The 21707-nt window shown below is 41.3% G+C and overlaps 3 protein-coding genes across 4 annotated transcripts; 1 reads left to right on the top strand and 2 right to left on the bottom strand.

The window, feature by feature from the left end:
• Positions 1-560: 560 nt before the first annotated feature.
• LOC125239777 (zinc finger protein 37-like) lies at positions 561-9772 on the bottom strand. 2 transcript variants are annotated; one of them, XM_048147458.1, is made up of 7 exons: positions 9744-9772; positions 9447-9566; positions 8567-8714; positions 7911-8043; positions 5418-5504; positions 2812-2958; positions 561-2425 (listed from the first exon to the last, which is right to left on the bottom strand). In XM_048147458.1, the coding sequence occupies exons 2-7, from the start codon at positions 9467-9469 to the stop codon at positions 1221-1223; spliced, it is 1743 nt and encodes a 580-aa protein (XP_048003415.1). In that variant the 5' UTR covers positions 9470-9566; positions 9744-9772; the 3' UTR covers positions 561-1220. The 2 variants fall into 2 exon arrangements, with proteins under 2 accessions (XP_048003415.1, XP_048003416.1); XM_048147459.1 differs by lacking the exons at positions 9447-9566; positions 9744-9772 and having other exon boundaries at positions 8567-8806.
• Positions 9773-13942: 4170 nt separating this feature from the next.
• Positions 13943-15542, top strand: LOC125240080. The gene is made up of 2 exons (XM_048147926.1): positions 13943-15053; positions 15478-15542. The coding sequence occupies exons 1-2, from the start codon at positions 13943-13945 to the stop codon at positions 15540-15542; spliced, it is 1176 nt and encodes a 391-aa protein (XP_048003883.1).
• LOC125239779 lies at positions 15480-17707 on the bottom strand. The gene is made up of 3 exons (XM_048147461.1): positions 17652-17707; positions 16999-17276; positions 15480-16014 (listed from the first exon to the last, which is right to left on the bottom strand). The coding sequence occupies exons 2-3, from the start codon at positions 17195-17197 to the stop codon at positions 15575-15577; spliced, it is 639 nt and encodes a 212-aa protein (XP_048003418.1). The 5' UTR covers positions 17198-17276; positions 17652-17707; the 3' UTR covers positions 15480-15574.
• Positions 17708-21707: the final 4000 nt, after the last annotated feature.

Here is a 21707-nt window from a genome sequence, read left to right as displayed (position 1 = left end):
ATATGGGTTAAATTGTGGGGTAAGTGAGAGGCTGGTATCCTGGCACTGCAATATCACAATTTGGATTTCTTTCAACCCCTTTTTGCCAAGAGTGACACTGAAACTTAGTAGTTCATATCATATGCTCTGCCTACCCCTTTATGGGAAACAGGCGTGATTATATGTATGAATGAAGCCCTTGTATGACTGAAAGAGAAAAGTTCCTGTTATGAACTAACTTCGATAATTCAAAATATCATTAAATCACGGGTGGCTTAAGCGTTTTTTTCACCGAGCAACAAGTCCATGCCGACGGCCGCGCATTCGCGGCCATTTAGTGGTGACACCTCCGCCTTCGAAGCGCTGGTAGCCTCGCGGTAAGTACGTGCGACTTTCGTTCCGGAGGTCGTGGGTTCGAAGCGAACCCTGGCTCGCACCAATGAGTTTTTTGGAATTTATGTGCGAAATGTCATTTGATATTTGCCAGTCGCTTTTCGGTGAAGGAAAACATCCTGAGGAAACCGGACTAATACCAATAAGGTCTAATGGCAGTCACTTTCGTAAAAACTAGTGCCTACGCCAAGTCTTGGGATTAGTTGTCAAAAGCGGACCCCAGGCTCCCATGAGCCGTGGCAAATGCCGGGATAACGGAAGGAGGATGATGATGACCTTCGCGCGGCGCAATAGAACTCAATGTCGGCTGGTCGCGTGCGGTCCGTCGTAATGTAGGAAAGAATTATGAAAGGCGGCATTTTGTGAACATCAAAGCAGTGAGCCTTCTGTACTTGTACTACTATATATTCTGTGGTTATAGCCAACGTTCATGAAGACGCCAAACATTGATGGATTTTTGTGTGAAAGAGGGGGGGAGTATGACAAATAAAGATGAAAGATAAAGGAGAGTGGAAGAGGAAGACAAGTACAGACCGCCATGCCACTGGTACGAAGTTAGATGCAAAATGAGCTGGTTTTTCTATGTCTTATCGGACTACAGCGGCACAGTATTTAATAAAGAGTGCTATCGTACAGTATGGCCACTCCCGCTCCCCGCTGAAAGTGACGCTCACCGCCTCTCGGTTACCTCAAAGTTACCGCCTGTCAAAAACGCGAACTGTCAACCTGTCATATCCGACTCATACAAGCATAGTACGCGTTCACCTACACGAGCTTAGAATGTGTGCTATGAACGCGCCCCTTTCATACATTTAATCGCTAGTGTCCGAGGTGTGACAGCGGTTAAGTTATTCGATAGAAGGAATATCGCAAGCAGCCATACTAATACCGTGATTCGACAACAGATGGCTCTTCAAGCTACACTTCTGCACAAAAGTCATCGCACACACATCACACTTGAACCGTCTATCATTGTTATGTATCCTCATATGCTCTCGCAGCGTATACTTCCTTGCATAAGACTTGTGGCAAACTTCACACGAATACTTCCTTTCTCCGGTGTGTTTCACCATATGAGCAGTGAGCGCTTTCTTACTAAAGAACTTATACCCACATTCCGTACATTGGCAATTCCGTTCCATCAGATGAGTTTTTTTAATATGATACATAAGTAAACTTTTAAGTATATAAGCTTTATCGCACACATTACATTTGTATTTCGCTTCGGAGTTGTGAACTTTCACCAAATGTTGATTCCGCTGGTAGTAACTCCGGAAAGGTTCGTTACAGAACGGGCAGTTTGAGATGTTTCTTGAGCCTAGATGCTTCATTTTCACATGGTAGTGCTGTTTGGACTTGCTAGCAAACACTTTGTCACAGTGTGGGCACTTATGACTGCCTTCGACATGAGTTGTGCGATGAGAATGCAATGATCGCTTAGTAGCGAACGAAGAATCACATTTCTTACATGAATAATTAGGGTAGTGCTTATTCATATGCTGTTTTAACATCTTAAATGTCTCATAAGTGGACGAACATAACGCACAATCGTACACATCACCTTTCTTAAGCTTAAACTGTATTATATGATCTTTAATATCGTTATAAATAGTTTTATTGTGCACCTGAATCAAATGGGTCTTCAGAACGTTTAAATTGTCAATTTTTTCATCGCATAAAGTACAATTTAGGTCTCCTACGTCTAATTTAACGTTGTACTCGGTCATATCGAATGTAGATTGGAAGTCTAAACGTTCTTTTTGATGTTCTTTTTCTGTGTGGATTCTTAAGTCAGCTGGGTCGGGGAATTTTTCATCGCAATACCCACATAGGAAGCCTAAAAGCGACTTATTCTTGAAAGGTGTAGCGTTGGAGTAAGTAAGTATAGTTTGTAGGTTTGCTCTGTGTTTTTTCTTGTCGTTTTTCTCCCGTGAAGGCCAGGCAAGGTCTAACCTGCCGAGGGGTTCTGGTAGGGCAGGCTTGCGCCCAGTTTTAGCGATCTGGGTTATTTCTTTCTTCTTTAGAGTGGTTATGTCTGGGAGTTCACAGGAATCTGGAACAGATATATTTCCGTCACTTCAGTTGATAAAAGGAAAACATCATATGTGACTTTGCTTAGGATGTCCATCCCATAAAGAACCCTTATGCTTATACACATGGACTGTCATACGTCATTATGTAACTTGAAATATTTTTTTGAATTATTAGCAATAAAGAGTATAAACACAATTAGGGCTGTCTTTCCACTGCGTCACGCCCTTGATTTTATTACTCTCATCCTGTTCCTGAGTGGAAAGGCAGCCTTACGTTGTCAATTTTTCTAGAGCCAACGGTCACTGAGATTATCCGCGGACAGACGGACATGGCGAAACTATAAGGGTTCCTAGTTGACTACGGAACCCTAAAAAAGGGGCTAAATAGATAGATAGATAAACTTACTCATGGAGGTGGCGAGCCTGTTGACAAGAGATCTGATCTTCCTGGCCCTATCTCCTTCGCTCTTGGCCGGCCTCTTCTGCGCCTCGGCCTTCTTTCTAACCTCCCGGGCTTCGGGCTTCACCGCTGTCACGTGAGCGTCTTGTCTGCCTGAAAGACAATAGTTATCAAGGCTCGGAACCGGTTTATTTTGTACCAGTTTATTTCGATTTTACTCCGAACTTTGTAAAGAACGCGAACGTTATGAGAACTTTATTTTAACCGAAATAAACCGGTTTATTCGAAGAGTTGCGAGACGCGCCGGCGCCGCGTAAATACCTACGTTCACGCAGCGACTCGTTGGTTAGAACAGTATTACCTATCATGCTGCGGAATAAACCGGTTTATTTTGTTCTAAACCGGTTAATCGAACGAAACCTTTATGAAAGCGTTCCCCTAAAAACCGGTTAAAAAATAGCGGTTTTTCGAGCGAAAACGAAATTTAAAGGTTTTGCCGCAAGTACCTGTAGGCCTAGCACATGATGGCCGCGGGAGTATGTCGCCGCGAGATAGACTACCCGTCCTTATGTCATTAATACAGTTAGAAGAAGACGTGGCATCTATCTCGCGGCGACATACTCCCGCGGCCATCATGTGCTAGGCCTACTGATAACGGTTTGAAAATTTTACCGGTATCCGATGCCTGATAGTTATCTTATACCTTTAAACGAGCAATTCTTGTATATTTATTTATTTATATAACGATCCGACGATCTCGGAAACCGCTCTAACGATTTTTAACCCCAGACGCAAAAACGACGGGGTATTATAAGTTTGACGTGTCTGTCTGTTTGTCTGTGTCTGTGTGTGTCTGTCTGTGGCATCAATCAATCAAAATATTCTTTTCTCAAACATGCAATGAAATATTGTCTTTACGTTCCTTAAAATGGGCTGGGAAGTATCGCTTTTTGGGCGCAACAACTCGAGAGGACTGTAAAGGGATTTCATATTATTTTTCAGGCCTAGGCCTGAAAAGCAACTTTTTCTTATAAAATATTGTCCTTTAGAGCATTTTTTATTTTATTTCATTGTATGTTTGAGAAAAGCACTATACATGCCTCGGCGTGAAAACGGATTCCCGGCCTCGTATCCCTATCCGGCCTCGCTCGCACGCTCGCTCGGCCGTATATACCCACTTGGCCGGAAATCCCCATTTTCCCGGCCTCTGATGTAATGTACTATTATTCAAATAGGCTTACAATAAGCACTTTTAAATTGTCAACAGTGTACAATATTCATCTTATTCTAAATATCAGAGCAATTTATTGGTGCAATAAACAATATTGTTTTAAAACTACATTGATTTAATAAAATGATATCAATCTAAATTGTATTAAAAAAAATACTAGTCTAAAAACTTCTACAAAAAATTCTAAATGTCAAAAAAAATTGTATAAAAATACATTGAATTATCAATATCATCATTAATAAGCTATATAATTAATGGTTTTCAGCAATACTTGTATCCCACGGTGTTTCATCATTCATGTAGTCTTGTGTGCTTACACTTTAGGCTTTAGAGATCAGTATACGCTTTACATAATGTTTAAATCGATTAAAAGACAGTTCAGTGATGGCATTAGGAAGTTTGTTATAAAATCTTACACAATTACCCATGAATGATTTTTTTAATTTTATGGAGCCGAGTGAAGGGCACTGCAAGCTTATGCTTATTTCTAGTGTTTATATTATGTACATCACAGTTTTTCTTAAATTTACAAATGTTTTTACGTACATACATAATATTCTCATAAATATATTGACAATGCACTGTCATTATATTAATGTCCTTAAACTTATCTCTAAGTGAGTCTCTATGGTTCATTTTGTATATTGCTCGAATAGCCCTCTTCTGCAGAACAAATATGGTATTTATCTCTGAAGCACTGCCCCATAGTAAAATACCATATGACATAATGCTGTGAAAGTAACTAAAATAAACTAATCGAGCTGTTTCCACGTCTGTTAACTGACGGATCTTGCTCACTGCAAATGCTGCAGAGCTCAGTCTATTCGAGAGGGTAGCAATATGGGGACCCCACTGAAGTTTAGAATCATCGTAGCTCCCGAACGGATGAACCGATTTAGATTTAGTTTTTTTGTCTGAAAGCTGAGAAAGTCGGGAGTGTTCTTAGCCATGTTTCATGAAAATCGGTCTACTCTCTACACTCAGTGACGACCTTCGCGCGGCGATATAGAACTCAACTCAATGTTGGCTGCTCGCGTGCGGTCCGTTTGTTAATGTAGGCAAAAATTATGATAGGCGGCATTTTGTGAACATAAAAGCAGTGAGCCTTCTGTACTTGTAGTAGTATATGTATTATGTATGTAGGGGAGTGTAGGTACTAGGTACCTGTATCTACTGATGTGCCGACAGAAAGTTTCCAAAATTCTGAAATTTTCACATAGGGAAACTTCGGAAGCTTGCCATAATTTGTATGGACAATTGTATGGGTGGAAACTTTCCATTTCATAAATTTAAATTCCCTTTATTTTTCGTGAAAGTTTCGTAAATTTTTCAAGAAATTTAAGATTTTTTTGGAATTTTTCTGCAACTTGCACATTACTACCTGTATCTGCCAAGAAGTAGTTATCGGAGTCATTGTCATTATCACTCTCGTACTTGGGCTCCAGCTTCAATTCAAAGGGCTTCTCTTCTGTAATAGAAAAAAAAATCTATCAACAGAATTAACATTTTTTATTTTAAAATAACTATTACAGTTTTTATAAAATGCGCAACAATATGTATAAAAAATAAAATTCGTTTTAAGATTTCCTCATTTTATTTTGTATTTTTGTTCTAAAGTACATTTTTTTTTCAATTCTAATGAAGTTAAATTATAATCTATTGAAAATATTTCAACTTGTGCTGTCTTAAAGTAGTCACACTACTATGTATATAAATTAAAACCGAAATAAATTACACATATGAAAGAAAAAGTGACCAAGTCCTCTGGTGCCTGAGGCCAGGGGCGGCTCACTCCGCGATTCTATCGCCGCGCTACAAGTACATGCTGGCGGCCGCGAGTTCGCGGCCTAATCAGGGGTGGCGCGCGTTCTCATAGAACGCACGTTCGCACTTTCTATTGTTACTTTACGTCGCGAGTTTTTTTTAAAGTTTTATATGCGATATCCACGTGAGAATGGCTAGTAATGCTTAGTTAAATAGACATCATGAATAAAATAAGACAATCTTACACAGATTTACAATTATGTCCCACGGAAAAGGTCAATAAGGCTTGTGATGTTGGGACTTACACAAAAATATATAAATACTGTATACAGGGTGTAACAAAAATGGTGGTGATCCGTTTAAGGGCGTATTCAGTATCGTATTCTCATCAGGAAAAAGTAGGATAAAAATTTTTTTTCGCAAAAAATTTTTTTATCTTTGTATGGAGATTCGACCGATTCGCGCGGCCCGGCTCATACAAAAGTGAAGAAAATTTTTTTAGCGAAAAAAAAATTTTCTTCTACTTTTTCCTGATTACCATTTTTGTTACACTCTGTATATACCCAGAAAGTACCCAAAACTGGAATATAATAGTATAACATTTTATCTGAGTATTAATTCGTTTTAATCCATAGGCAACCCTATCGTCCGACGCTGCGCACGTGCGGCTCGTTTCTTTGTTAGGATTTTGTAGGCATTTAAAAGGCGGCATTTCGTGAACATTAAAGCAGTGGGCCTTCTGTACTTGTACTATTATATATTCTGTGCTGAGGCTGGAATCGAACCAGCGTACTCTCCAATCGCGGGAAATGCCTCTTTATCCGCTCGGCCACCCAGGTCACAGCTGTCGAGGTCGAAATTATCTCTCATATGAGTAATCTATACAAGGACTCGTAGCGCCCTCTGTCCATCCCTAGGGCAGAACGGTATGGTTCTTGCCCCCCGTGTGAACCAAACTCAGGTTGGTTTCGACACAGCTCGAGAGATTGGAGAGTACGCTGGTTCGATTCCAGCCTCAGGCACCAGAGGACTTGGTCACTTTTTCTTTCATATGTGTAATTTATTTCGGTTTTAATTTACATTTTTTTTGTTCCAAAAATGAATTCCTCATCTCTACTTTATCCAAAAATGATATATCACATGTCCTATTTTGTATGGTTTTAAAGAAATATGGTTTCAAAGGACCTTCCCCCTCCTCCCTCCTAAATTAAGGGGGGCTCTCGATGCCTCCGGTCTTAATATAGTCAGGGCCAGTCAAGGAATAACTGTGCCAAGTCTCAGTACTTAATCAGAAAATGCAGGGTGTTGTGCAATAGCCTCCCTACTATTTTTCATACTGACATACTGAGTTAGGATTTCTTATACAACTTGTTATTGCTGCAAGTTTTGAGACGCAACTATGGGTAAGAGTGAGTGGCAAATATCTACATCTCTTTCTTGCATATACCTTTAAATAAATAAATAAATAAATATGAATAAATAAATATTATAGGACATTCTTACACAGATTGACTGAGGCCCACGGTAAGCTCAAGAAGGCTTGTGTTGTGGGTGAGTACAACAATATATTATATAATATATAAATACTTATATATATAGAAAACATCCATGACTCAGGAACAAATATCTGTGCTCATCACACAAACAAATGCCCTTACCGGGATTCCAACCCGGGACCACGGCATAGCAGGCTGTGTCACTACCGACTACGCCAGACCGGTCGTCAAAACCTTTGTTTCACAACTTGCAGGTGTAAACTCAGCTTAACACATCATGTATCTTTTATTTAACTTGCCTTGTTAGTATGTTAGTTTGGGTCAAAACAAAACATAGAAGCTAAATTTGACCCACTTCCCGGTTTCCGATTGAGCTGAAATTTTGCACACATGCAAAGGTGGTCATAGGCACTCTGTTATGAAACATCGTATCCCCATCGAGTAAGGGGTTTTTAAAAACGTCTCGAAGAGCAGTAGATGACTGTTGTTGAAAGAAAGGTACAGTCGGCAATAAAAGCTTGTGCCAAAAATGTAATTTTTGCAAAAAAACTTATTACATTACATTTGTATGACTGATTGTTGCCTAAATAAAAAAAAGGTTGTATTTTACTCACCAATTTCTACACACAGCTGTATCTGCTTGAGCAGCTCTCGCTCGGAGACCATCACCTGCTCCTTGAAGCGCATCGCACTCCGCAGTTGCTTGATACACTCCTCGCAAATGTTGCCGTTCTCCAACTTGGTTAGCTGAACAAAATATACAGATGTAGTACGAAAAAATTTGACTTTGTATCGTTACGGAAACGTACGAACGTGTAATGCTATTTCAGTCAGCCTCAGTACAAGATGTACTGACATTGACTGAACTAACGTGACAAATACGAACGTTTCCGGAAAAATACGAAGGAAACCCTTTTCGCACTATATCTGTACTTGTTATTAGGCACATCCACACAGTAAAAATAAATCTAACAATAGTACATTTCGATATAAATGCGGAAAAAATTATAGACGAATTACGAACATCCTTTTCGCATATGTTTTAGTACTTTTTTTACGCATGCACGCTGTAGTTGATAAGGACTTAAAAACGCATTTCTGACTGTTCAAAAGCAAAGTGTTACAATGAGAGGTGAAACAACAAAAAAAGAACATCGCAATGTAACTCATTTCCAAATATCACGTCTAGCTAGTGTCCATTTCGTAAGCTTATCTGCGCTGTAGTTCTGTGGTTGTATAGTAGTTTTAAACGATAATAAAGTGTACTTACAACGACATTGAAGCAGCCCTGCAGCATATCAGAATAAACTTCTGTGGTGTCCATCCACACATAGCTAGAATACAAGTTCTTGACCAAGCCCTGGGATAAACAACATCGACACACACTTGATAGTTCCATCTTGTTCGTTATATCATTACTTAGAAATACAAAATAATATTTGATGTACTATATGCATCTATGATGATCTGACTATAGTGACTATGTATGTTAAATTGTAAAGATTTTTCTGATATTCCGATAAACGATTGAGATGACGGGCGAAGATAATATGTCATGATTGACAGGTGACATTTGACAGCATATTTGTCGCGTTCCAATTCTGAAGAACACAATAAAAATATGTTTTATGAATGAACAAATATTAACAATAAAAATACGCTTATATTTTACATATACACGTATATTTTTGCATGTGAATATACAAGGTGTAAATTACAATCATCTAAAGTTTAATCGAACTAATGTAATACTAGAAAGTGTGTTAGTGCCCTCTATCGTCGAGTAGAGTAACTATTTATGTTGAATAGGTTGTTCTTATTTTTCCTACTTGTTCCAGTTTCCACAAACTACTAAGAAGATTGATGATGATGACAGATATTTGTTCCCGAGTCATGGACGTTTTCTATGTATATAAGTATTTGTATATTATATATATCGTTGTCTGAGTACCCAGAACACAAGCCTTCTTGAGCATACCGTGGGGCTCAGTCAATCTGTGTAAGAATGTCCTATAATATTCATTTATACTGCAAATGTTAGGGACATATATTATGTGTGTAAAATTAAATAAAAAAAGCCCCATTATAATTATAAATTATTTAATCCATTTCTTGCGTAATTAGAACGATAAATTTAGGCAGTTTCATACTTAATTATGACCATTGGTGGCATTTTACCAGCAGCATTATCAGGTATTATCACAAATAAGCAAGCATTGTTTGTCACTGCTTGCAATGCGTTGATAAATACTCTTATATTTATCCTCTCCTAGTCAAAGCCCCACGAGTCAAACCGGGGATCCGGCAGACCACATCGGCGATGGCGAGATAACCTCGACTCATTTTTGAGTGGTTGGTCAGACATAGCACTTAACAGAGACGAATGGAAAAAGAGGGGGGAGGCCTTTGCCCAGCAGTGGGACACAGCAGGCTCCTAATAATAATAATAGTGAATACTTTCTTAAGTACCCGCAGGTATACTTAACTCAGCCTCCTTCGAGTATCATTCATCCATGGTACACGAAGGAGTCGGTCACAAGCCCGACAAAAATGAGGAGTGCAATGGTCGTTTTGTCGTCTCGGGGTAACCCGTCATGGCAACTCGCCCCAAAACCCCCAGGGTCAAGGTGGGAGGACGTGCCGAGGACCCTCACAGCCGGCTGTGGGCAGCGGGGGGTGGTGCCCACAGCCGGCTGTGGGCAGCGGGGGGTGGTGCTGATTGGGCTCGCAAGCGGGAGAGGGGAGGGGGACAGGACCTGTGTTGTGTCTGGTTTGGCGGGGAGGGGTGGTTGTCGCGGAACCCCGGGGTGTCGGGGAGAGATACCCTAGGGGTGAAACACTTCCACTCTGACCCGTCGACTGGAGTGGTGGGGAACATGTGTGCAAGTGCTAGCCTCGGGAGCCCATGAGCGGGTTCCTAGGGGTGAGCCGACGCGCACATTCCCACTACAACAAGCAACACAGGAGCTGTCTTACCATGCTTGCGAGCCTACTCAGCACAATCGCTGTCGTTAACGACTATGCGCAGGGGGGTGGCGCCACTGTCGTAGGAGCTAACTTTTTGCTGGGTATATGCACGGGGGCTCTGCATATACTCTAGTCTTGAAATACTCCTACACTTATATAGTTATAAATCACAGATAAATATGGAGAATCTTACGCACAAATTAGAGAAAACTATAAACAACACCGCGTCAGCGGCGAAGCGACCCGAAAGGGTAGAAGGGTGTGAGGGCGGGAAGTCTACGGACAGACCCCCGATCGCTTTGGAGAGTGGACCTCTGAGCTCCGATAAAAAGGAGCTGGGTGGACCACGGCAAGGAGCTAGGCAGGGTACTCCGGATGTCCTACAACTGGAAGGCCTGTCTCTGAGAGAAGAGGAAGATCTGCTGCGTTCACCAAAGGGGGGGAAAACCATTAGGGAGGCCACACCTGCGGAGAACGAGCCGTTCTACAAGTATGAGTCCAAGGCACAGAAGAAGAGAGCCAAGGAACTGAGAAGAAAGGCTGCGATTGCTCGGGAAAGGGGTGGTGTTCCGGTGGTGGAGTTTAAGGGGGACCCCAAACCTGGCCCGAGCAAACGCGGTCTCAAGATGAAGAGGCAGAGTACTGATGAGGGTCGTTCGGAGCGTCCTCCGGCGAAGCGCCAGAATCAGGGCAGGGCGGCTGCAGATGGACCACGGAACGTCGCTAGGTCGAACCGGGGTCTGGCTGTGGCTGTCAGTCGTGAGGATGGGGCTTCGGTGGACGAGGCTCTGGCGAAGCTCATCAGGAAGAAGCTTACGCAGTTGATAGAGGTGGTCGTCCTGCAGGTAGTAAGGGGGGAGCCAGGCGTAGTAGCACCAAGGTTCGCTGCGTCGGGTTTGGTGTCGGAAGGATTTTTCCTTGTGACACCAAAGTCGACGGAGGCTAGGGACTGGCTGCTGGGTCAGGACTTCGGAGTGCTGGGCGGACACCGAAATCATCGTGCGTAAGCTGGAGCAGACTAGGGTGCAAGTTTGGGTTCCGGGCGATGCGGATACGGAGTACGTTAAGGAATTCCTTTACGCTCAGAATCCGGATCGCCGGGATCTCAAATTCCTGGAGTGGAAGGCTGCAGGCAGGGACACTCTAGAGCTAGGGACCCGGTTGACCTTTTTGGTCCCGGAAGGAGTAGAGGAGATCTGGGGCGAAGAGAAGACGAAGGTCATGGACTTCTCCGCCACCAGTGTGAGAGTCAGGATTCTGAGGGCCAACACCACTCAACAACCCTCAGAACCTGACACAGAAGAACCCGAACTGAGAAAGGAGGGCACGGCACCGAGCGGCGTCAATACGGAAGAGAAGGAGGGTATGGACGTCGTCGACGGGGGCGAGCTCTCCGAGTAACAGTCCGGGGACAACAACACTACACACAACTAACACTATGGACACACAAAGAACACTACACAAGCACCTACACACAAACACACACACAAACATATGCCAAGTAAACCTCCAACACTGCAAGGACGCTATGTCTGAGCTAGGACAATATGTTAGGAGGGCCAAAGTTGAAATAGCACTGCTGCAAGAACCTTATGCATGGAGAAACCGGGTGGCAGGCCTGGGACATCTGGGGGGAGCTCTGTACTATGAAGGAAATGGTGAGCTACCTCCTAGAGCATGCATATATGTGAGTAATAAAGTGAGAAATATGGGATGTTTCATGACCATGTGTTCAGTGTTGCAGAGACCTTGTCGTGGTGGAGACCTACTTCATCAATGACGAAGGGAAGAGATGCAAGGTGGCGCTGGCGTCCTGCTATCAGCCGGGCGACGCAGAGACACCTACAAAGGAATTGGAAGAAACGGTTCTGAGGTATAGAGGTAGGAATATACCCCTGATAGTTGGTTGCGATGCTAACTCACATCATGAGGTGTGGGGTAGCACCGACACCAACGAAAGGGGGGAATCTCTATTAGAATTCATAATAAGCAATGACCTGGAAATTATAAACACAGGAGATACACCTACGTTTATAACAAGGGCGAGGAGAGAAGTGCTGGACATCACCGGAGCATCAAGGGAGATATCAGGCAAGGTAAAATGTTGGAGGGTGGACGAGGAGGACAGCATGTCTGACCACCGTAGGATACTCTACAGCATTGATTGTCGGGTAGAAAAGATGAAGGTAAGAAATCCACGTAAAACAGACTGGACGAAGTTCGGAGAGGAGCTAAAGAGAGCATCCGTCTCGGGTGGAAGGTACGAATGTATTGACGACCTGGACAAAGGAGCACTCAGGCTAAAGGAGCTAGTAACAGCAGCATACCACAAGGCATGTCCAGAGAGACTCGTGCAGGCAGGTAAAGGTCAGCCATGGTGGAGCAAAGAATTACAGAAGGTAAGGAAGAAGGTTCGCAAGGCTATGAGGGTAGCGGTAAAGAAAGGCGACGCTCATAGCTGGGACGAGTATAGAGTGGTCAGGAATAAGTATACCAGACTAAGAGAGAGAGCTAGACAGGAGAGCTGGAGAAGATTTACAGAAGACATAGACAGCTACTCAGAAGGTGCGAGGGTGGTAAAGCTGTTAGCTGGAGACCGGGCGTGCCAACTGGGGAGCCTAAGAGTGAACGGAGACTTGATCACAGAACCGGAGAGGGTACTGAGTATTATGCTGAGCACACATTTTCCGGGCTGTGAAGAGGTGACAGAGACAGATGAGCAGTTAAGCCGGGAGGAGGCCGACTGGGAGGGAGCAGCGGAAGTGGTGGAGGAGAGCAGGATAGAGTGGGCGCTCTTCTCCTTTGCACCCTTCAAGTCTGCGGGTCCGGACGGAGTCCTACCGGTACTACTGCAGAAAGGGTATGAGCACATAAAAGACGACCTACTGGAACTATACAGGGCAAGTATTGCTCTCAGATACATTCCAAAGGTGTGGAGAGAGGTAAGGGCGGTCTTTCTACCTAAACCAGGCAAGAAATCATATCAAGAGGTCAAATCATTTAGAAGCATAAGTCTATCGTCTTTTGTCCTAAAGACCCTAGAGAAGGTGATGGACAAGCATATTAGAGAGAAGGTCAACTGCAGTGAACACCCGCTTCACGGGAATCAGCATGCATATATGGCTGGGAAGTCAACGGAGACGGCTCTTCATAACCTAGCTGTGCGGGTAGAAAGGGCACTAGAATCAAAACAGTACGCTCTAGGCTGCTTCTTCGACGTGGAGGGGCCTTTGACAGGGCTACTTTCCAGGCCGTTGAAGAGAGCCTAGAGAGAGAAGGCATCCGACCGACATTAGCGCAGTGGATAGGCAGTATGCTTAGGTGCAGGTCTATAACGGCGGAGTTGGGAGGTACAACAAAGACGATTAGTCCCAGGAGGGGGTTCCCGCAGGGAGGCTGCTTGTCACCCTTGATGTGGTGTCTACTTCTGGATTCTATGGTAAGAGAACTCAACAGGGAGGCTTGTATATGCAGGCCTACTCTGATGACGGAGTACTACTGGTGAGAGGTATGGTCCTTAGTGTCATGAGGAACATAATGGTAAGAGGTCTCAGGCAGGTACTGGGATGGTGTAGAGGAGAGGACTGGATCTCAATCCGTCGAAAACTAAGCTGGTGTTATTCACTAACAAGAGGAAAAAGAGATGGAACCCATAAAGATAGAGGGTGTAGAATTAGAAATGGTAGACGAGCTCAAATATCTGGGTATTACTCTTGACAGTTCACTCATATACAGGACTCATATCAGAGAGCAGACGGCTAAGGCCATAAGAACGCTGTATCAATGTAAAAGGGCAGTGGGGAAGAACTGGGGACTGAAGCCGGGTATGATCCACTGGATTTACAAGGCTATTATCCTACCCAGGGTGCTATATGGGGCAGTGATCTGGTGGCACAGGACCCATATTGGAGAATATCGGAAGAATCTGACAAAAGTACAAAGACTAGCCTGCCTCATGACGACGGGGGCTATGAGAACCACCCCGACTCATGCTATGGAGGTGCTGATAGGCTTAAAGCCCCTTTGGATTGAGGCAGAGAAGAGAGCCATGGAACAGTGGTACAGAATGAAAGCATGTAAGGAATGGAGAGGAAGTTGTGTGGACAAGAGACATGCACTGATACAAAGAGAGGCACTATCAAAACTAGAAATGCTGATGGCCAATAATGACCTCATAAAGAGGGAGGAGATTTTCGATAAGAAGTACAGGGTACATATAGGAGAAAGAGACAACTGGAAGGTAGGGGTCGTGCACCCAACGACTATATGCTTCACAGATGGCTCTAGGAGAAGCTCTACAAAGTTAGCAGGGGCGGGAATAGTAATCCCGAAACTAGGAGAAAAGGTGTCAATACCACTAGGGAGATACACTAGCGTGTTTCAAGCAGAGGTATGTGCCATAGCGCGCTGTGCACGTATAATAAAAGAAAGTGACATACAAGATGGAGCCGTGGTAATAAACACTGATAGCCAAGCGGCGCTAAAGGCTCTGAAGAGAATATCGGTGACCTCGTCCCTGGTGAAAGAATGTAGGGAAGAGCTCAACTCGATAAGCAAGGATAGAAGTGTAACGGTTGCGTGGGTACCGGGACACCAGGGAGTTACAGGTAATGAGAAAGCGGACGAGTTGGCAAGGGCGGGGGCGGAGACGGAATTCTTGGGTCCGGAACCGGCTCTGCCGATGTCAGCTGACGTCACGAAAGGAGTCATTGAGAAGATAAAAGAGATGGAAGCACAAAGAGACTGGGAAAAAGAGACCAGTTGTAGACAAACGAAGATGATGATAGAAGGTAGAGACCAAAGGAGAACTAGGTATCTTTTGAAACTAGGTAAGAATAGTCTAAGAATGTTGACCGGCATCGTAACGGGACACAACACTCTCAACAGACATATGAAGTTAATAGATATCAGTAGCGACGAATCCTGTCCACATTGTGGTAAGGAGGAGACTAGCTTGCACTTACTAGCAGAGATTACATTCGGCAGAGACAATTTGGGAGAAGATGAACTCAAGGATGTCGAACTTAAAGATGTCCTTCTGTTCTGCAGGAAAACAAGAAGATTTGAGGAGAGAAGTGCGGGAGGGCAGCCGGGACAGTAACCTGCAGCTCCAACTCCAGGGAATTGGGCTGAATGAACGCACCAGCGATCGACAGCCCGCCTGTATCCGGCCAGGCGTCCCTACACTACATCTACATCTACATCTACCCGCAGGTATCAAAGAAACGCTGAAATATCTGCATTGTCAAAACAGCGTAAATCCTGTAAATATTGCATAATCAGTAATCATACACTTCAGTATGTTAATAGTTTATTTTAATTTCTTCTTAGTTTTTCGGTTCTTAGCAACTCTGGAAATTGTCCGACTCTGAGAAAATTTTATACTTAACTCAGGATGCCTTTTCATAAAACTTTCTAGCCAATGTCTGCCGGGCCGGTTGTTTTTGAAAGGCGTTATGATTTTCTTGTCCTTAACTATAGTTTGGACGGTGTCTAATAACTGCTCCTTGATGACAGGTAAACCGGCATTTTGCATATCTTGAATCCACTTAACTAAACCTTTCTCTATATCTTCTGGTACAAACGTTTTTGGACCCATGCGGCAATTGCGTGCCGTTTTTCCGTTAACTTTATTGGACAAGGTTATTCGCGGGATGCCATATTTCCTCGCCGCCCGGGCGATGGGCGATCCTTTTTTCACATCCTCTATGGCCTTATCTAAATCCTCCTGAGAATATCTCTTCCACTGACCTGAAATTACACAGATTTTTACTATAAAAAAGCGTTTTATTTCTTGCAAAAATATTACAGATTTATATTTTATTTTTTAATTTTTTATTAGGGTTCACCAACAGTGGCAACAGTAACTTATATGAAGAAACAAACATTTTACAACTTATGAAATGAAATAGTTTATTAATAACAAAGTTACACGTCAGGTTGGTATTATGTCTAAGATTTGTATACATAAAACATATTTATTCAACTTTACAAATTCATATACAATATACACAGAATTTAATTACAGAACTTTGAATTTGAAAAGCAAACCCTTTGTGCCTTACCAATAGTTGGCGTGATTCCTACACTAGGCAATGCCTGTCCCGTAGGAAATCAAATTACAACCGAGTTACCATACATTTATTGATATAAATAATAAATAATAATTTTAAAAGTTATCAGGATTATTATAGAGTAATTAAGTACAAATTACAATTTCATTATAATATTATGTCAGGATAGGTAGGTTCAAAAACTCTTCAAGAGTATAAAACAAGTGGGTCACTTAGGGCCCCCCCACATGTATCGTCTCACGAGCGCACAACTGTATGACAAAGTCTGACACCGCGTGAACCGCGTCAAGACACTATTAACAGTTAGGAACTAAAATTTTTCGTTTAATACAATACAAGTAAAACAATTAATTTAATTACATTAAAACCATGAACAATATAATACCCTGAAATGTATCGGCTTTTAGGCTTAAAACTAGATGTGCTATTCGCAGCCTCGAAGTGGCCAAAATCATATTTTCTCCAAATATTAAAACGAACAATTTAAGTTCCGTAAGGCGTAAATTCCTTCCAATACTGCAACTATGATCGACAACTTCAGAAAGAATTTAACTATCACCAATAGACAAGTTACACCAAATTTTGGACCATTATTGGGAGCTTCCGTCTATAGTTGGGGAGTTTTGGTTCTACAAAATTTGGGAAAAACATGTCAACTCACGGTTGTCTGTTACCCTGCCAGGCAGCAATTCTATACTGATTTCGGGCTCCACATAGTCTTTGAGCTCGTCTTGATCCCAGACCGGTTCCTGCTTTAGCTCTTCAAACTTATCTCCAGGATATATGTAAGGATCTACCTCTACTGTAACAAACTCAGGCTCATTTGGTTTATCTTCTTGTATCACGGTTTGCGAAGGCATTGTAAAGCTTAAAATCGCGAATTAGGTAAGTTAGTAATATACCTAATTATTTAATCATTATAGCTCATGAATAGATTATTTGTTAGTTCAGTTCAGTTTTTAAAATTAAATGGCTTCAGTCCATTGGGACTATTTCGCCAGTGTCAAGGTGATATGAGCTAATATTAGTAATTTTTGTACGGTAAGTACGATATTGTACGGTGACTTAGCACTTGTAAATTGATAGCTAGATTTTACAAGAGCACGTGGACTACCGGCCGTTTACGACAAAAAAGAGGCTAAACGCGTTTCGAGAACAATTCTTCATCAGCTTCTCACTACACCATTAGTTTACTGCATAATACGCTATCAATATTACACTTTAAACAACATTAATGAGTAAAAGAAAAATAAATTATTCACGACACGAAACCGCTATGATGGCGTCCCAACCGGAAGAGCAAAATCAGATTATTTGTTAAGGTAAAATCCTGAATTTAATACAAAAAAGAAAACTTAAGTCTGTAATCACTGTAATCAACTATTTGACGAATAGAATGACAAATGACAAGCGTTCGAGTACGTTCGGAGACCATAAAATAAATGCCAAAAAAAAGTATAAAACCAATATAAAACTCAAAATGAATGAATTGCTTTCATAATTCTATGTATATTTCACTAGCTTTTGCCCGCGGCTTCACTCGCGTTAGAAAGAGACAAAATGTAGCCTATGTCACTTTCCATCCCTTCAACTATCTCCACTTAAAAAATCACGTCAATTCGTCGCTCCGTTTTGCCGTGGGAGAAGGACAAACAAACAGACACACACACTTTCCCATTTATAATATTAGTATGGATTAACAGATGTGACTGAATTACGCTTTTTGTATATAAACAATCACTAATTAGTAATTATTCACAAACGATAATCATTGATAGGAAGAAATTCTGCACGGGAAGCATTGAGGTATATGTACTACGTACTAGAGGCGACGTTGCCAAGCAAAAACTGTTCCAAACTCTGGGGAATAAGTTTGGAACAAAGAGAATTAAAACAATTGCCTGAATTCATCTCCAAAGGTTTATCACTATAACTGCTATCATTATAACTCAATCTGTACAAACGTCAGTCAAGCAAAGGAATGATTCATACCTTTGGTTAGCAGTGGCTACACTGCATGTATGGAATGACTGTTAGAGCCTTTCTCTAACCGCTGTCCTCGTTGCTTCCACACTGGTCAGCATGACTGGCATCTCAAGATCTGTATTAAAAAAGGGGTAACTATGACTTACAAAGTCACTAAATTATCTCTATATAATATCACACATTTAGTTCTATGCAAGTATTATTACAAGGTTAATCTCATATTATATTCTTTCCATTATAGGTTCTCAAATCTCACTGAAATCATTAATTCCAAGTTGCTTATTAAAGTTATCACAGTTCCAACTATTTCATCATCATCATCATTATCATTATCATGACCATTATCATTATCATGACCATTATCATTATCATGACCATTATCATTATCATGACCATTATCATGTTAGTTCCCTTTGAACTACATAAATGTAGTACTTAAATACATATGTAAAGTATCTCAAAGATACTTTCCAGTCACCATTATGGTGCATCAATATTCATACCAAAGTACTACACAAATAATGCAGTAAATCAGTAAACAAAGTCAATTTCTAACAACATTTGTCTTTCATTATAGTTGCTATTATCTCAACTAATGTATTGAGATATATCAACTTAATTCAGCATATTCAGGATACAAAATTCCATATATAATAGCCAAACTCAATATGAAAGCTTTGTAACCATTCTCTTACAAAGTACACTTCTCAAACATGTCTCTCATAAACACAACTAAGGCAAGTACATTAACACCACACATAGATCAACACATTACAGATTATTAGAGATATTTCATAAACAACAGAACACCTCTGTCGTACACATATTATCAAAGCCACTTATAGTTACATCATAGATGTTTCATAAGCCACAGAACCTCTCTGTGGTAACCACATTATCAAAGCCACTTTTAGGTAAATCATAGGTGTTTCATAAACCACATTATCATATCAGTAATTACTTTCATAAACATGAATTTAACCAACACATGAAAAACCCATAGGGAAATCAGGTAGTTCTTTCATCTGGCACATTACCAAATCCATCTTTATCAAATCATACATTTTCTTAGACACAATATACAAACTTAAAGCTATACATTTACATGGTGTCACAACGCTCCACACCAGTGGCCAACGCTTGACAAATATCATTATTAGACCCAAAATGTGTATGAAGGTTCGTCAACCCTCTCAGAGTAGCGCTAGTCTGTACACATACCTGACGGCCCTTACAGTGATCACCATCTTGGGGGTCTTCCCAGAGGACGCGTGAACCCATGGCCTTCAGGTGTCAGCGGCCAGGTCTCACAAACTCACTGGCGTTTACCAAGGCCTGGGGCGCGACTCCAACCCCAGCCAAACTCATAACTTTCCTCATATTAAATAGATAGCACAATTACCAAGGCTGGACCGCACCCCCCAGTCCTCGGTGGCGGTCATACCAGCATCAGGGCTACCCGATGCCTGGTCCCAAACTCGTTGGGGCCGCGCTGACTTACAGCCACGTTGGCTCTTTCCCGCATTCCACATGCGCCATTTTGTGATGCAATCATGTTAACTACATGATCTTTATATGCATAAACGTGTAACAACTCCCTGCCACACTCATTTCAATATATCATCCATAACGGAAACATCATCATTATCATAAAGCTTGTAATAATGTATAGCAATAATCGTCCATCATGAGAAGTTAAAGTTATAAGTGAAATGAACAAGAAAGTTTGGGAGAACCACTCCTCTTTTAACCTAGAGATATAAAACACCACTTAGCTTTCTTTGGTGACTCAGCTCCCCTTGATGAGCACTGATTCGAATATTAATTTACATAATTAAATTCAACACGCCATAAAGTGACAAACAGGTTTTTACTGGTTTGAATGGAGGTTGTTTCGTTCAGTTGGTAGTGTTGCCAGGTAACTCGCGAAACGTCGCGACACACCCGACGACGAAAGTTTAATGAAAAGGAGTTAGTGTAAGCAACAAGTGGCGGGACCACTCTTTGATCTTCTCCAATTGCTTGGACCGCTGTTGCTCTCTTTTGTCTCTCATCTCTAGGCGTCACTGACTCTATGCCATCTTGTGCAAATCACTCTGACATATTTTCAGAGGTATACATGATTTCTGTTTCATTGATGCCTTCTACTTAAGCCTATATCCACCTTATTTTATCTCTGAGTACTTAGTATGTTATTATCCACTATCTCTTCCTTTGATCTATTTTCCATTATGTTTCACATCTTCTCTTTGAACCGGTATATCTACTTCTATATCAAGATCCATCACTTCTTCCTCATGAGATGTTTATCATTTAATATATCCTTTGCAGGATCCACAGACACCATTGATTCTCCTATCTCAAGGACACAAATGTGCTATATATCCTATAAATATAGTATTACCTAATTTGCTTTGGCCACTCTACATTGCCCATTTATTTCTGTAATTAATTTTGATATACGATCAACTTTCTGAGTCTCTCTGTTCTCTTGATTTTTTCTTAATTTGTACATACTATGTCACCAACACAACACGTGGTGCCACCTTAACTTGAACTCTCACTTGTTTATTCTTAACCTCTCACAATTCGAGAGACCCTCCCGCGCCAGAAAAAGAATTGTCAATCATCTGATTGTTAAAACATTTAGATGGGCTATATAACAAAACTTCAGAACCATTTAAGTAGCCAAAATGTAACTTTTCTATGTCATTTAACGGTCCTTTTGCCACATCAGCCGGATTCAATTTGGAGGGTATATTAACGCAGATCCAAGTTTCTGTTCTTTTACATTTCTTCTATCCCTTTTGTTACAAATAGTACAAGTAACTTGTTTGACTGCCACCTATAACAATCTGACTGTTATACTCTAATAAATGTTTACTTAGTCACTTTTTATTGGGAGATATCTTTTTACATATTATATTAATCTATTTTCTATTGAGGTGCCTCATAGTTCTAAACGGACTATTTTTAAATCATCTTTGATTTCTTATGAGAGTCAGTCTATTTCAGTTAATACCTTTGCTGTATATATTATAGTTAGTATCTCTATGCACTATAGCAGAATATGCATTGACTAATGCGTCTGTGAAACCATATATTTGACAAGTTTCTTCCCTGGATATATTTCTAGGTAAGTATACCTACATATTTCTTTTGCTACCTCTAATTCTTTAATATAGTTTTCCAGTAAGTTACAATTTCTTTTAATAAGGTAGAGTTCCATCTAATATTTTTATCCATGAAGATTGTAAGAGCAATTTAGCTGGTAAATCGATAGGCGCTGCAAGCCCACACGGATAATAGATGTAAGCTATGGTATTTAGTATTTCTCTTTTGGTAAAAGTAATTTTTGTTGGATTTGTACTTGATTTAAGTATC

This window comes from Leguminivora glycinivorella, chromosome 26 (genome assembly GCF_023078275.1).
Source record: "Leguminivora glycinivorella isolate SPB_JAAS2020 chromosome 26, LegGlyc_1.1, whole genome shotgun sequence".
In the NCBI taxonomy this organism is placed as follows: domain Eukaryota; kingdom Metazoa; phylum Arthropoda; class Insecta; order Lepidoptera; family Tortricidae; genus Leguminivora; species Leguminivora glycinivorella.
The sequence above is the reverse complement of the archived record's forward strand: the minus strand, read 5'-3'. Positions and strand labels throughout refer to the sequence as shown.